Source organism: Scyliorhinus torazame, chromosome 11 (genome assembly GCF_047496885.1).
Source record: "Scyliorhinus torazame isolate Kashiwa2021f chromosome 11, sScyTor2.1, whole genome shotgun sequence".
NCBI lineage: Eukaryota > Metazoa > Chordata > Chondrichthyes > Carcharhiniformes > Scyliorhinidae > Scyliorhinus > Scyliorhinus torazame.
This window is the reverse complement of record NC_092717.1, coordinates 229,595,029-229,612,582: the sequence shown is the minus strand read 5'-3', so window position 1 is coordinate 229,612,582 and position 17,554 is coordinate 229,595,029. Positions and strand designations below refer to the sequence as shown.

The following is a 17,554-nucleotide window of genomic DNA, read 5'->3' as shown; positions in this document are numbered from 1 at the left end:
AAATTTGGGGGCAGTGGAGACGACATAGGGGAAGGACAGGAGCCTCGGTGCGGTCCCCGATAAGAAATAATCATAGGTTTGTCCCGGGGAGAATAGATGGGGGATTTGGAGCATGGCAGAGAGCTGGGGTTGTGCAACTGAGAGATCTGTTCGTAGACGGGACGTTTGCAAGTCTGGGAGCGCTGACGGAAAAATATGGTTTGCCCCAAGGGAATCCATTTCGGTACATGCAACTGAGGGCATTTGCGAGGCAACAGGTGAGGGAATTCCTGCAGCTCCCGACGCAGGAGATTCAAGATAGAGTGATCTCAGGGACATGGGTGGGGGATGGTAGGGTGTCGGATATATACAGGGAAATGAGGGACGAGGGGGAGATCATGGTGGATGAGCTGAAGGGGAAATGGGAAGAAGAGCTGGGGGAAGAGATTGAGGAGGGGCTGTGGGCTGATGCCCTACGTAGGGTAAACTCGTCGTCCTCTTGCGCCAGGCTAAGCCTGATACAATTCAATGTTTTGCACAGGGCGCATATGACCGGAGCAAGGCTCAGTAAATCTTTCGGGGTAGAGGCTAGGTGTGGGAGATGCTCGAGAAGCCCAGCAAACCACACCCACATGTTTTGGTCATGCCCGGCACTGCAGGGGTTCTGGGTGGGGGTGGCAAAGGTGCTTTCGAAGGTGGTGGGGGTCCGGGTAGAGCCAGGCTGGGGGTTGGCTATATTTGGGGTTGCAGAAGAGCCGGGAGTGCAGGAGGCGAAAGAGGCTGATGTCTTGGCCTTTGCGTCCCTAGTAGCCCGGCGAAGGATATTGCTTATGTGGAAGGAAGCCAAACCCCCGGGCGTGGAGACCTGGATAAATGACATGGCAGGGTTTATAAAATTAGAACGGATAAAGTTCGCATTAAGGGGTTCGGCTCAAGGGTTCACCAGGCGGTGGCAACCGCTCATTGACTACCTCGCAGAACGATAAAGGAAATGGGAAGGCAACAGCAGCAACCCGGGGGGGGGGGGGGGGGGGTAGAGAGAGGGCTCGGGCAGGTCCTCAGGGGTGTTTTTGTATAGATATTTGTACTTGGTTATGTATATTGGATTGTTTGATTTTATTTCTGGAGAGTTATTATTTTTGTTATGGCAGTTGCCATTTAGTTTCTTTATTATTTATTTATTTGTTAAAACGGTCACTGTTATATATATATTGTTTTATTGTTGTAAAAAGGTAAACCTTTGTATTGTTTTGTTTGACCGGAAAAATATATTTAAAAAAAAAAAAATTACCCCAATCGGGTCTGGACTTTCCAACCACAAAACTACAAAAATTTCTGCGCCAGTCATGTGGGTTGCTAAAGTCAGGTAACACAGTAAATCTTCAACAAATTCATTGTACCGAACATACCTAATGTAATCTAGCAGGGTTGCAGAATCTGAAATGTCTGTACTTTCATCCAGTTGTATTGAGAACGCCTGTGCTGATTTTAAATGAGTAATAAGCTGGGCTTCTAAATTCTCAGCAATATCAGAAATTCGGCGAGCCACTGTGCTATCACGAAGTGGGATGCATTTCACTTTTTCAACGAACCTCTCATCTACAAACTATATCTAATGCTGCAGGGAGAATTAATCTCTCTGCTACAGTGTGGGGCATTTTCTCTAGCTACACGGCAAGCTACCATGTAAGAGGCTAATTGTACTTTGTCGTTCAATGTAACATTTCTGCTGAGGACTTCAGCTGACGATTTAAGTTCTCGTTGCATCCTTTGAAAAAAAAAAAGTGGTTTGGCCTCGAACTCGCCATGCTTAGTCTTCAAATACCTTTGAAGTTTTGAGGGTTTTAAACTTTCATTTGCCAGCACTTCCCTGCATACAACGCACATGGGCCTTGCACCTTGATTTGCATTGGCACAATTAATAAATCCATACCTTAAAAAATCGTCTTTATACTGCTTTGTGCCTGATTTCAGTTTCTTCTTAATGGGCTGTTCAGCAGAGGCCCTGGAGCTCACATCAGCACTGCTTTGCCCTGGTGTGGACCCTCCTGACCAGCTCACACCAGCACTGCTTTGTCCTGCTGTGGATTCTCCTGAGCCACCCTCTCCAGCGAGTTTAGTTGTGAGATCCTGGCTTGTTTGTGTATCTGGCCCTCTCTTCCTTATAACAAAACGATCCATTTTAAATTTTACTCTCCTGTTGCTTGTATGCTGCTAACAAAATGGAGGAATCGCAATCGCGCCCAAAGCACGTGACGCCGACATTTGTGGGGTGTGACCTGCTCTCTGCCTCCCTTTAGGCAGGAAAATGAGGTAGAATTAAAAAAAATATCTTCTGCACCTCTGCAGCAGCAGGCTATTAATAACGCCGGCTGCAAGCGGCCTTCAAAATGGCAGTGAACATGTAAAAGAAATGTGGCCGTATTGCGCATGTGCATGCATGCCCGATCATTGGTGCGCATGTGCATAGTTTTGCGCATGCGCACCGATGATCGGGCGCACATGCGCAAATGGCTGCATTTTTTTTTTAGACATGTTCACGGCCATTTTGAAGGCCGCTTGCAGCCGTCGTTATTAAAAGCCGGCTGTTATGCGCGGATTTGCGCGATTGGGACTGCTGCGAAGGACGGCACCGCGACCCTCCCGACACTCGTGGGTCGCGCCCCCAAGTTTGACAATCACTGCTCTATCGTCTCCCCATGTTTCTTATACCAAAATGCATTACCTCACATTTCACTGCATTGAAGTTCAAGTGCCAGATGTCTGTCAATTTGGCCAACTTGTCAATGTCCTTCTGAAGTCACTCAGTGTCATCGTCATATTTCATTATTCTCCCTAGCTTAATATCATCTGTAAATTGAGAGATTTTGCCCTCAACACACACTTCTAAATCATTTATATAAATCAGAAAAAGCAAGGGTCCCAACACTGAGCCCTTTCAACTCGTCTCCAGTCTGATAAATGCCCATCTATACCTACCCTCTGTTTCCTAATCAATCCCAGACATTTCTAATTTGCTAACCAACCTGCCATGTGGCACTGTATCAAATGCTTTCTGATTTTAATTTTCTATAACAAAAATAGAAATTAACAAAATTCTGTACATCTAATGAGGAAATGTTTACTGTACAGAAGAAGGTAAAGGGGTAAACCACTTTGTGAGTGGTTTTGTCCTCTTTGCTGGCATATTATAGCATTACATAAAATAGGATATTTTTACAAGCTTTCAGTCTTGATTTCTGCATGAACTGCAATGAATTCAATATGTGTTTCTATTACAAATGAGTTATTTGCCTGTTGCATTTCTGACTAGGAAATTAAAATTCAAATCTGATTTTGAATTTAAGCTCCTATTTGGATTTGCCCAAGAAAGGGAATCCTCCGAGTCTCAGACAGGCTCCTTGGAAAAGGGAGATGTCCAATGGATATGCACTTTTTTCTGGGACGGTTAACCATATTTCAGCTGTAAAGTTATTTGCATGAACGGATTTACAAAAATTCAAATAAGTCTTTCCTTTCTCAGACTCCATTGATTTTGCAACAAGTGCAACTTATATTTTTATATCACTTTTAACGTAATGAAACATTTCAAGGCGCTTCACAAAAGGATTATAAAACAAAGTATGTCTCCCAGCCTCTTGAAATATTAGGCTAGATGACATAAACATTGTCAAAGAGGTAGATTTTAAGGAGAATCTTAAAGGAAGAAAGCAAGATATGGAGGTGTAAGGAGGGGAATTCTAGAGCAATTTCTCCTACCCCTCTGCCAGTCTGAGAGGATGAATCTGAACCAGAACTGCTGCCACCCACTCCACGCCTGCCAAACTGGATCCCTGTTTTAATGAGTATGCATGACATGCTAATACATTAAAAATAGGTTCTTGTCATCGGAAACCTTGATCCTCTTTTAATTTGCTGCCAACTTAATTATGACTATTTATCCCACCCTCGCAAAGCTGACTTTTTGCTTTCCGCCCAGTTAAGCGCCTCATTTCCCACTCCCGGTAGCAGCATTAGATTTCGCCCTAGGTGGCAATGTTAAGAAAAATTAATCTCAGTGCGCAGTACATTTTCCCTTTTTAATTTCCTGCCCCTCATCATAAGTCTACGGTAAATCTCACCTTTTCTGATTATTTTTGGGATGGGGATGTTGTCTCCAAGGCTTGCATTTACTGGCTATATCTAATTGCCCTGATACAGCAATGGTTAGGCTTCTTCTTGAAGCTGTTGGTACAACTTTGTGGCTTGCTAGGTTGCTTCAGACGACCGTTAAGAGTCAACCATGCTGGTGTGGGACTGGAGTCACATAAAAGCCATCCCGGATGCAGCTAGCACGTTTCAAAAGAATGTTGTTGTACCTGTTGAGGTTTACCAACAATCTGAAGGCCATTTTGCACTGAAAGGGATATGTTCTGAAATTAATTTTCGATTTAAAATTAGATTTCATTTTAAATTACATTGGCAAATTGAAACTGAAAATTGCAGTATAATTCCAGGATAACAGTTCTGCCATTGTTTGACCATTGTATCTCAGGGGATACAATTTCATCTATATGACAAGTCTTGTATTTCTACAAATTGGATGCAAAACATATCGTTTTCACTGCATAGTCTTATAATACTCATTCAACGATCTAAATTTTGGTTTCTTTTTTGGAACGGACATCTTGTGTATCTGATAAACAAAATAAAAAAGAGCTCTTCCTGGTTATTTGTTAGCTTGTAAATTATTGTATTTTCTGCTCCCCCTTCACCGTTTTTTGGAGCCACGCTTAGCAAAACAACAATTGAGGATCTGTTACCTAGCTTTTAGCCATGATGTGGAGATGTCGGCGTTGGACTGGGGTGGGCACAGTAAGAAGTCTTACAACACCAGGTTAAAGTTCAACAGGTTTGTTTGGAATCACTAGCTATTGTTTGGAATCACTAGCTTTCGGAGCGCAGCTCCTTCATTACTCACCTGATGAAAGAGCTGTGCTCCACTAGTGATGCCAAACAAAACCTGATGGACTTCAACCTGGTGTTGTAAGAATTTTAGCTTTTAGCACCATTTCCCTGAAACTCTGTAACTGGTCATTCTCACAATACATGCCTTAGATTGGGAGCTCCCTGTGGGAAATCATTGACATGAATCTGTGTCTCCTGCAGTCTCAAACAGTTACACTCCAACACTTTCTGTCACTTTCCAGTTGTAGTCATAAGCTGCATGCCTGAAAATCACAATTTATAATTTTTCAGCTATATTTCTTTCCAGAAAGTGTTGCATTGTCAATGTTTTGAACATCTGCATGTTCTTTGCAAATGTCATTTGATTTATGAAAATTGTAGATGTTTGTAGACTGGGGGCTGGTTGAACTCCGTTGGCTGGACAGCTGGTTTGAGATGTCGAGCGAGCCCAACAGCATGGGTTCAATTCCCATACCGGCTGGGGTTATTCCGTCTTCTCAATCTTCCCCTTAAGGTGTGGTGATCCTCAGGTTAAACCACCACCAGTTAGCTCTCCCCTCTCCCCCTCAAAAGGGAAAGCAGCCTATGGTCATCTGGGACTATGGCGACTTCACTTCACTGTTGAGCATTTATTCATCATATTGTATATAAATACGTGTAATCATTTTTCTTCTAATTTGTATCCAAAAAATCTGTAGCATATACAAGCTGAATATAGGGAAAAGCGAGTTATTCCCGGTGAATGAACTGGCACAGAGGGCTAATTTAGGGGGAATGCCATTTACGGTAGCGAGGGAATGGACGAATGAATAAGTGGAACTTACCGAAGCTGGTGGAGGAGGCCAGAGAGAATCTTAAGAGGTGGGCTACACTGCACTTAACGTTGGCGGGAGGGTCCAAGTGGTGGAAATGAATATTCTGCCGAGGTTCTTGTTTATCTTTCAGGCTCTCCCGATCTTTATACCAAAGGCCTTTTTTCGGAAAGTGGACACAATCATCTCTGACTTTGTACGGGCGGGGAAGGTGCCAAGGGTGGGGAGGACAATGCTACAGAGGCAGCGGGGGGGGGGGGGGGGGGTTGGCGTTGCCAAACTTGCTTCATTATTATTGGGCGGTGAATGTGGACAAGGTGCGGCGGTGGTGGGAAGGAGAAGGGGTAGAGTGGGTTAGGATGGAGGAGGAATCTTGTAAGGGGTCTAGTTTGAGGGCTGTGGTGACGGCAGCAATGCCAATGGCTCCGAGTAGGTATTCAGGGAGCCCAGTGGTGCAGTCCACGGTGAAGATATGGAATCAGCTGAGGAGGCATTTTAGGGTGGAAGGGATGTCAGTGCTAACGCCTCTGTGGGAGAATCATGGGTTTGAGCCGGGGGGGGGATGGATAGTGTATACAGGAGGTGGAGCTGGTCAAGGTGAGGGATTTGTATTTGGAGGAAGGGTTCGCCAGTCTGGAGGAGCTAAGGGAGAGGGTAGAGCTGCTGAGGGGTAGTGAGTTCAGGTAGCATTGTGGATAGCACAATTGCTTCACATCTCCAGGGTCCCAGGTTCAATTCCGGCTTGGGTCACTGTCTGTGCGGAGTCTGCACATCCTCCCCGTGTGCGCGTGGGTTTCCTCCGGGTGCTCTGGTTTCCTCCCACAGTCCAAAGATGTGCAGGTTAGGTGGATTGGCCATGATAAATTGCTCTTAGTGTCCAAAATTGCCCTTAGTGTTGGGTGGGGTTACTGGGTTATGGGGATAGGGTGGAGGTGTTGACCTTGGGTAGGGTGCTCTTTCCAAGAGCCGGTGCAGACTCGATGGGCCGAATGGCCTCCTTCTGCACTGTAAATTCTATGAATCTCTACAGGTTAGGGACTTTGCGCGAAAGGTCTGGAAGGGGTTCCCTAGATTGCCGGGATACACCGTGCTGGATCGACTGCTGCTTCCGGATGTGGAAGGGGAGGGAAGAATTGGAGATATATATAAGTGGTTGGGGGAGCAGGGAGGCGAGTGGGTGGTGAATGGGAAGCGGAGTTGGGAATGGAGATCAATTGGGGAGTATGGAGTGAGGCACTGCGAAGGGTAAACGGGACCTCCTCTTGTGCAAGGATGAGCCTGATACAGTTTAAGGTGGTGCACAGGGTGCATATGACTCAGGCGAGAATGAGTGGGTTCTTTCAGGGGTAGCAGATGAGTGTGAGAGGTGTGGGCGGGGGCCAGCGAATCATGCGCACATGTTTTGGGGTTGTGAAAAATTGGGAAGATTCTGGGTGGGAGTGTTCGCGGTCTTAGCCAGGATAGTGGAGGAGGGAGTGGATCCGGACCCTTTGGTGGCGATATTTGGGGTTTCAGAGAAGCCGGAGCTCATGGAGAGGAGGACGGCCGATGTCTTGGCCTTCGCCTCTCTGGTTGCACGCCGATTAATTTTGCTGGAGTGGCGGTCGGCATCGCCACCGGGGGTTGCAGCATGGTTGGGTGACCTGTATGACTTCCTGCGAGAAGATAAAGTATGAGTTAAGGGGCTCAGCAGGGGAGTTTGAGAAAAGGTGGGGGATGTTTGTGACAGTGTTTGAGGAGCTGTTCGTCGCAGGAGGGGAGGGGTGTGTGTGTCTGATGGGGAGGGGGTGGGGGGGGGGGGTGAAAAAAGAGAAAAATCTGTACAAACTGTCCAGTTGATTGTTGGGAAGAATGTTTCCTGGGGTGTTTATTTGCTGTAACCTACTTTGATACAAGTTTGAATAAAATGCGTTAACATTTTTAAAAAAAAAATCTGTAGTAGGATTCATCTTAAAAGTTGTATATAAATGTCCATCATGGTTGTGATTTGTGATTATTGGATTCTGAATCTTAAAGCCATTGGGCATGTGCCAACAATTCAAAACGAGGACTGTTTTAATTATAAAATGGTGCCCATCAAACATTGAATCCAGTTTTTATTTCATTGTACAAATGTTTATTATATTGCATTGCTGATGTTCCAAAGTAATTTGTTGCAAAACTTTGAAATGCTGATTTTATAAAAAAAAAAAAAAAAAAATTTTTTTAGGCCACCCAATTTCTTGCGTAAAGTCCATTTGTAAATGAAGTCTCAAATTTGCATGGTCTCATTTGAACTCATCGTTTATATTATTTCCTTAGCTCCTTTCTACTGAGTATGCTCCCTACCATCCTGATCATTGGGTTTCTGCTGTTTACCCTGAGAAGAGGCGCAGCAGGAGTTGGCCGATCTGGACGTGGCATGGGTGGACTGTTCAGTGTTGGTGAAACAACAGCAAAGGTTCTCAAGGATGAAATTGATGTAAAGTTCAAGGATGTGGCCGGATGTGAGGAAGCAAAGTTGGAAATAATGGAATTCGTTAATTTTCTAAAGAATCCAAATCAGTATCAAGAACTTGGAGCCAAAATTCCAAAGGTGAGGTAGCTTTTTAGACAAAATCCAACCACAAGATGATAACGGTGTGAAGCAAAATGGCATTAACCTATTGCCGCAGATTTTACTATTGTATTAAGATCCCTGTTTATCCCGAGCTTTGAGGAAATAAGCTAATTAGTCTTTCTAAATGAGAGCAGGCGGTGCAGTATCTAGGGTTGTTAGCTTTGGATGCTGGAAAATAACTCTATTAACCTCTATACATTTTTTTGATCTGTTTCCGTTGAAAAGCAAATTGGATTGAATGAACAACCTTAGGAGTCTGCATTAAGTTGTTATAATCACTGCAGAGACCAATAACTTTTTTTAAGGTTAGACGGGCAGCATGGTAGGCACAGGCTTGGAGGGCCGAAGGGCCTGTTCCTGTGCTGTACTTTTCTTCTTTGTTCTTTTAAAAGTATATTTGAATTTACAGCATCTGATTGAAAGGATCACACAAATAGATTTCATGGTTGAAGACTTTTACTGTAACAGGGTGGGGAAACTAGTATGGTAATGTCACTGGACTAGTAATCTAGAGGCCTAAGCTATTGTTCTGGAAACAAGGGTTCAAATCCCATTACGCGGTTGGTAGAATTTGAATTGAAAGTTAGCCTCAGCTAACATGGATTGTTGCATAAATCCTGGTCCCCTATGGGGAAGGAAATCTGCCATCCTTATCTGGTCTGACCTACATGTAACTCCGTCAGCAATGTAGTTGACTCATAATGACACAGAACGGCCTAGCAAGCCACTCAGTTCACGGGCAATTAGGGATAAGCAACAAATGCTGGCCGTGCCAACAATGCCTAAAACCCATGAAAAAAAAGGGTTAAAAAAAGCTAACTAAAAGCAACACTGTAAACTCCATCCAGGGGGCAATGTGTACTTTAAATTACAGAAAATGAATTCCCATTTAGCTTTTAACACAACTGAAAATGCCACACCATGGCTATACTTTGTTGTCCCCTAAGTGGTCACTGTATCCTCGCAGAACCAGTCCAAACATTATTCCCCGCTCTCAATGGCTTGCTTTATTTTTCTTTCCAACTAGATAATTTATAATCTCAAAATTTAGTGAATAGTCAGCGTAGACGTCTCAATTACAAGGAGGCACAGGTTCAAGGTGAGAGGGGGAAAGTTATGGGGTGATATACAGGGAAAGCATTTTGCGCAGAGTGTGGTGGGTGCCTGGAACGGGTTGCCAGTGGAGTTGGTGGAGACAGACACTATAGCAACATTTAAGATGTATCTTGATAGACACATGAATGGCGGGGAATGAAGAGATACAGATCGTTTGGACAATAAGTAGTTGGTCTAAATAAAGAATCTGGATTGGCACAGGATTGGTGGGCCGAAGGGCCTGTTCCTGTGATGTTCTTTGTTACTTTTATGGTGAGGATTACACTGGTGATTCCTCCTTCTAACCCAAGCCAAACAAATTTTCTAGCTGCCTTTAAATCCTCAGAAACCCAGGGCACGATTTAACGGGAAAATTTTAAAGTGTAATTTTCGGCGCGATTCCACAAAGCCAAATCTCACCGGAACCAAATCCTGGCATCCACATATTTCACTGGCACTCAAGGTGCAGTTGAACATCTTTGACTTCCAGCGTGTTTAACCTGTGGTGGCATGCAAGTTATATGCAACACTCACCGCATCAGCAATCTGCAAAAGCCTTTCTTCTACGGCTTTGCAGGTGGCCCATTTGGATCAGTGTTGCGAACCTGGTCCTACAGCGTCCTCTTGCTTCCAATCGGATTGTCTTCTGGACTCGTACGTCCACCTGAGCCCGGTGTTCCAGGACCCAGGTATCTTAGAAAGAATTGTCCTCCTTTCCGGCTGCAGAAAAGGGAAAGAAACAGCAGCAGCAGCCTCCAGGCATTTGCAGTCACCAGCAGGAGCAAGCAGTAAACATAACTTGCAGCTGTGAAGTGCTCTCCCAAGTAACAAGGCCAATTCCTTATTAACAATAGCCTTCAGCTGTGAAGCTAGAGGCTGCTCACAGTCAAAGGGAGTTAAAGTTGCCGTCAGCATATAACCAAAAACAGTCCTAATTGCAGAGTCATGTAATGAAATCCATTTCGATTGGTGTTCTCAGACAGATTCTGTCAAACAACGCTAGGCAGCGGGTCAGGAGCAAAGGTAATTAAATGGCTTAATTAGGATCAGCTGTGATGAGTTAGAGTGGGACTTCATGGAACTGAGGAATAAGATGGGAGATAATTGCGTGATAACTTGGTACCTTTGATTGAATGCGGGAAGTTGCATCACGTCGCTGAGCCATTCAATACCAGAGACTGGCCTGGATAGAGTGGATGTGGAGAGGATGTTTCCACTTGTCGGAAAAACTAGAAGCAGAGGACACAATCTCAGACTAAAGGGACGATCCTTTAAAACAGAGATGAGGAGGAATTTCTTCAGCCAGAGGGTGGTGAATCTGTGGAACTCGCCGTAAAAGGCTGTGGAGGTCAAATCACTTTAAGACAGAGATAGATAGGTTTTTGATCAATAAGTGGATCAGGGGTTAAGGGGATCAGGGGTTATGGGGAGAAGGCAGGAGAATGGTGATGAGACAAATATCAGCCATGACCGAATGGAGGAGCAGACTCGATGGGCCGAATGGCCTAATTCTGCTCCTATGTCTTATGGTCTTATGGACTTGGAGAGAGATTATATGCAGTGAATGAACACCCGAGCCACTACTGTGCCTTTGAAACGTACTCTAACACTAGGTTTAGGTGCAACCCCGACATTCCCAGAGGTGGAAGTAGTGTGCTGACTGCTGTTCCTGCTGTAATAATCTGAGGCCTGGAGGGCCCAGTCCTGCTTAGGGTGCCTCATGCTCCAGGGCAGCTGCATCCCTCTGGGCCTGACCTGCTGGAGTTGGGGTTGCAGGCAGAGAGAATTAGGAGCATCAGGACATACTGGATGATGCCAGGATGCCTGGCTGATGCTCTTCCCTTCAGGTGCCCAAGGCCCCTCTCCCTGACTCTTTGGTAATAATAACCTTAATTTCACAAGTAGGCTTACATTAACACTGCAATGAAGTTACTGTGAAAATCCCCTAGTCGCCACATTTTGACAGCTGTTCAGGTACACTGAGGGAGAATTCAGAATGTCCAATTCACCTAACAGCATGTCTTTCGGGACTTGTGGGAGGAAACCAGAGCACCCGGAGGAAATCCACGCTGACACAGGGAGAACGTGCAGACTCCGCACAGACAGTGATCCATGCTGGGAATGGAACCTGGGACCCTGGAGCTGTGAAGCAACAGTGCTAACCACTCTGCTACCGTGCCGCCCGAGTCTGGGGAATTAATAATGAATTAAACATGTATTTTGCATCGGTCTTCACAGTAATAATAATAATAGCTTATTGTCACGTAGGCTTCAATGAAGTTACTGTGAAAAGCCCCCAGTCGCCATATTCCAGCACCTGTTCGGGGAGGCCGGTACGGGAATTGAACCCGCGCTGCTGGCCTTGTTCTGCATTGCAAGCCAGCTGTTTAGCCCACTGTGCTAAACCAGCCCCTAGACAGGATGCAAGTAACAGCGGAGAGATTACTGTAAATCATGAAATGGAAGGGAGGGAGGAACTCAAAATTACAATTATCAGAGAAGTACCAAGCAAATAGTTGGGGCTGTGGAATGACAGGTTCCTGTATCCAGATGGACTTCATCCGGGTTTTAAAAGAAGTGACTAGTGCGATAGTTAATTCATTGGTTTTAATTTTCCAAAATTCCCTAGATTCAGGGAAGGTTCCATTAGATTGGAAAATAGCACATGTGACTAATTTAAAGGAGGGAGAAAGCAGGAAACTGCAAGTCAGTTAGATTAACATCTGTCACCAGGAAAATATTAGAAGTTATTTTTTTTAAATAAATTTAGAGTACCCAATTATTTTTTTCCCATTAAGGGGCAATTTAGCGTGGCCAATCCACCTAACCTGCACATCTTTGGGTTGTAGGGGTGAAACCCACGCAGACACGGGGAGAATGTGCAAACTCCACACGAACAGTGTCCCGGGGCCGGGATCGAACCCGGGTCCACTTAAGCCCTCACTTCCACCCTATCTCCCTATCTATTTAAAGGTTTGGTGATATATTGATTAAGTTATTGAGTGTAAAAAATTGGATTAATTTATAATCATTGCCTGAAGGAGCATATTTGGTTTTGAGTTCAGTTAACTAATAGCAGGACAAGACCAGCATTAGGTTAGGTTATAAATGGCACATGTGTGAAAGATAATGATCTATAAATAAAGCAAGTTATTTGCTTTTATGGACCAGAGTGCTGTGCCTGCAAATGAATTGACAAATTCTCTACGCATGGTCTAACGTGAATTGTTTTCACAGGGAGCTATTCTTACGGGTCCTCCAGGCACTGGGAAAACTTTGCTAGCCAAGGCTACTGCAGGAGAGGCCAATGTTCCATTCATCACAGTTAATGGATCTGAATTCTTGGAAATGTTTGTTGGTGTGGGTCCTGCTAGGGTAAGTCTTCTACTGTTTAGTGTGAATCTCTGTGTTTTAAGTGATCTGATGGTCATTTTGCATTTTCTGGAAAGAATTGAATAGAGAGGTCTTCAGGAGAAAGTCATTCCCACCTCAAAGGGATGTATGTAAAAGAAAGAACATATAGTTTACAATAAAGATACTAACTCCTCCTTCACTTCACTACTCTGCAGCCCAAAGAAACCAGCAGGAAAGTAGATTTGTTCCCTTAAACAATATTAATTTCACTCTTGAAGTCTATTGGTCCAGCATCCACAGTCTTTCTGGAAAAGAGATGCAGGTTGCCTTTACACTCTGTTGGAAAAGTGATTCTTGATTTCATTCCGAAATGGCCCTGCTCAAATTTCAAGATTGCGCCCCCTTGTTCTGGATTCAGATTGTGCAGTCTAAATCTACTTTTCTTTAGCTTCCAGCAGTTTCTCTTAGCTACTATACAAAATTATTAAGACAAAGGGGAGTACAAGTTTTGCAAACTTTATTTAAGTAGAGTGCATGATTTGTGATTTTAAGATCACTTGACTGCCCCTTCCTCAGTTCATCTGCTGCTGATGCTCTCGTCTATGCCTTTGTTACCTCCAGACGTTGTTATTCGAATGCCTCTCATTTCCACCCTATATCATAGAATTATCATAGAATTTACAGTGCAGAAGGAGGCCATTCGGCCCATCGAGTCTGCACCGGCTCTTGGAAAGAGCACCCTACCCAAGGTCAACACCTCCACCCTATCCCCATAACCCAGTAACCCCACCCAACACTTAGGGCAATTTTGGACACACACTAAGGGCAATTTATCATGGCCAATCCACCTAACCTGCACATCTTTGGACTGTGGGAGGAAACCGGAGCACCCGGAGGAAACCCACGCACACACGGGGAGAATGTGCAGACTCCGCACAGACAGTGACCCAAGCCGGAATCAAACCTGGGACCCTGGAGCTGTGAAGCAATTGTGCTATCCACAATGCTACCGTGCTGCCTTATAAACTTGAGCTCGTCAAAAATCCTGTTGCCCATATACTAACTTGCACCAAGCTCATTCATCTATCATCCCTGTGCTCGCTAACTTACATTGGCTTCCAGTTAAGCGACATCTGGATTTTAAAATTCTCATCTCATCACCTAAAAATACAAGTTAATAGTAATTTCCGATGCTGTAATTTTCATGGTTCCATGATGAACCTATATGATTGGCTGTAAAGTGCTTTGGGACAATTTAAGGTTGTGAAAGTACAATATGAATGCAAGTCTTTCTTTGCCAGCCTGATTCAATAAATTTATAACCATGTACCCATCTCAAAAAACCTGTCTCTGTTTTAGGTGCGAGACCTGTTCGTGATGGCTCGGAAAAATGCTCCTTGTATCCTTTTCATTGATGAGATTGATGCAGTTGGAAGGAAAAGGGGTCGAGGTAATTTTGGAGGACAGAGTGAGCAGGAGAACACTCTAAACCAGCTCCTGGTAGAAATGGATGGTAAGTACAAGTAACTGGTTAAGTGTGTGTGTTTTTTTTAATTCATTTTCTTACGGGACATGAGCTTCACTGGCTCATTGTTCCCATCCCTAATTGCCCTTGAGTAGGTGGTGGTGAGCTGCCTTCTTGAACAGCTGCCGTCCATTTGCTGTCGGTACACCCTACTAGTAGGGAAGGAGTTCCAGAATTTTGACTTAGCGACAATGACGGAACGGTGATATATTTCCAAGTTGAGCTGAGTGTGAGTGTGTGGTAGAGTATGAGCGCACGGTTGGGCAGAGTGTGAGCGTGTTTTTTTAGCTGCAGTTAAAATAATTATCTTCTGTTTGAAATGGGTCACTTATAACTGGAGCATCCATCTTTTTGTAAGGACACAATGCTATCAGTAGGAGAGTTTCTGTAACTGTACCTAAGCATTTTGACACTGATTTCCAGGGAGCTTTTCTTATTTCCATTCACTTCGGTGACAGTGTATAGCTGAATGGATGGAAGAAAAATGACATTGTTGCCTTCTTTCTTTCCCCACCTCATTATTTTCAATAAAATAATTATTGCTCAGGATAAGGTCGTACTCCACTGAACACCACAATCACTGCCAGTACTACTTTGTTAAACCACGAGGTGGTGCACCAGAATGATTTGAGTCGACTTGTTGCTTACTGTTTTGCTGCAGATGCGGACAAAAATGTTCATGTCTGGAATTGTATGGCCCAACACGTCCACAAGAAGCTTTGGTTCACTCTCAATGTCTTGAGTCTCTGCTTGGTTCCACTTTCTTGCTATGCTTCAGATTGAAGAACTGCGGGAACAATTATTTCTTGTCAGAGCATTGGGCCTGCAGTGTTTTACAGCAACGTTCTCCTGTCTTCCCTTCTTTACTTTTGCCAAGAAAGACAGAGAGGAGAATGGTAGTTCTTCCAAATGTTTTTGAGTGGAATATATAAATAGCAATATAAAATAGTATTGAGAACTCAACCTTCTTTGTTTTTTTAATTGAGCACATTGGCAAAAATTGGTAGAATAATAGGGATTACATAAAATGTACAGCACAGAAATAGAACATTTGGTCGAACTGGCCCATCCTCGACATGAGTCTCCTCCCACTCTGCTTCATCAACTCTTTCAGCTTTCTCTTTATCTTCCTTTTGTAAAACGCCAATGGTTGGTTGCTAAGAAAGCAAATCTTCACTTCTTCAACAAGAGTTTTATTCCAACTCTCACAAATCACCAATCCCAGATGATCACTAGTTTCCCCTTCTTAAATCAAATCAATAAACCAGTGTTTTCCTCTTTCAGTTTCTTTTAAACAAATTTAACCAGTTGCCATGGTGGGATTTGAAGCCATGTCCTCAGATAATTAGGTTTGGCCCCAGGATTACTAGGCTTGTGATATTGCCACTCAGCTGTCAACCCCTTGTCTCCCCTTTTCACTCTTTTGAGTAAAACAAAACAACCAATAAACACACAGAACAAATTAGGATGGGGAGGGGGATAGTTCCTTAAAGGGAGACTGGAACTAAGAATAAAACCCTAAAGGAAACTTAAAAATTTTGAATTAAAATGTGGTTCTGAGGGGTAACGATGCACCCCACCCAGTCCCTGCGATGCCCAGTAACCACGGAAGGGTTTCCACTTTATACGCACCCGGTGGTGTGCTTAACCAATTAACTTGGTTGACAGGCTGGAAATAGATAAGTCCCCGGGGCCTGATGGGATTTATCCTAGGATTCTATGGGAGGCCAGGGAAGAGATTGCTGGACCTTTGGCTTTGATTTTTATGTCATCATTGGCTACAGGAATAGTGCCAGAGGACTGGAGGATAGCACGATGTTGCACCAAAACAAAAGCCATCTAACCTACACTATGCCATTATCATCCATATGCTTATCCAATAAACTTTTAAATGCCCTCAGTGTTGGCGAGTTCACTACTGTTGCAGGTAGGGCATTCCACGACCTCACCACTCTTTGCGTAAAGAGCCTACCTCTGACCTCTGTCCTATATCTATTACCCCTCAGTTTAAAGCTATGTCCCCTCGTGCCAGCCATTTCCATCCGCGGGAGAAGGCTCTCACTGTCCACCCTATCTAACCCCCTGATCATTTTGTATGCCTCTATTAAGTCTCCTCTTAACCTTCTTCTCTCCAACGAAAACAACCTCAAGTCCATCAGCCTTTCCTCATAAGATTTTCCCTCCATACCAGGCAACATCCTGGTAAATCTCCTCTGCACCCACTCCAAAGCCTCCACGTCCTTCCTATAATGCGGTGACCAGAACTGTACGCAATACTCCAAATGCGGCCGTACCAGAGTTTTGTACAGCTGCAACATGACCTCCTGACTCCGGAACTCAATCCCTCTACCAATAAAGGCCAACACTCCATAGGCCTTCTTCACAACCCTATCAACCTGGGTGGCAATTTTCAGGGATCTATGTACATGGACACCTAGATCCCTCTGCTCATCCACACTTCCAAGAACTTTACCATTAGCCAAATATTCCTCATTCCTGTTATTCCTTCCAAAGTGAATCACCTCACACTTCTCTACATTAAACTCCATTTGCCACCTCTCAGCCCAGCTCTGCAGCTTATCTATGTCCCTCTGTAACCTGCTACATCCTTCCACACTGTCGACAACACCACCGACTTTAGTGTCGTCTGCAAATTTACTCACCGACCCTTCTGCGCCTTCCTCTAGGTCATTGATAAAAATGACAAACAGCAACGGCCCCAGAACAGATCCTTGTGGTACGCCACTTGTAACTGAACTCCATTCTGAACATTTCCCATCAACTACCACCCTCTGCCTTCTTTCAACTAGCCAATTTCTGATCCACATCTCTAAATCACCCTCAATCCCCAGCCTCCGTATTTCCTGCAATAGCCTACCGTGGGGAACCTTATCAAACGCTTTACTGGAATCCATATACACCACATCAACTGCTCTACCCTCGTCTACCTGTTCAGTCACCTTCTCAAAGAACTCGATAAGGTTTGTGAGGCATGACCTACCCTTCGCAAAGCCATGCTGACTATCCCTGATCATGTTATTCCTATCTAGATGATTATAAATCTTGTCTCTTATAATCCCCTCCAAGACTTTACCCACTACAGACGTGAGGCTCACCGGTCTATAGTTGCCGGGGTTGTCTCTGCTCCCCTTTTTGAACAAAGGGACCACATTTGCTATACTCCAGTCTTCTGGCACTATTCCTGTAGCCAATGATGACATAAAAATCAAAGCCAAAGGTCCA

At 44.3% G+C, this 17,554-nt stretch overlaps 1 protein-coding gene across 1 annotated transcript in view; it reads left to right on the top strand.

Moving 5' to 3' along the window:
• The window catches only part of afg3l2 (AFG3-like AAA ATPase 2), a 74,076-nt gene that overhangs the window by 30,491 nt on the left and 26,031 nt on the right, over window positions 1-17,554 (top strand). The window contains exons 8-10 of the mRNA XM_072468405.1: window positions 8,040-8,313; window positions 12,670-12,807; window positions 14,146-14,299. Of these exons, the coding sequence (XP_072324506.1) occupies window positions 8,040-8,313; window positions 12,670-12,807; window positions 14,146-14,299 (566 nt within the window). The remainder of the gene's footprint in view (window positions 1-8,039; window positions 8,314-12,669; window positions 12,808-14,145; window positions 14,300-17,554) is intronic.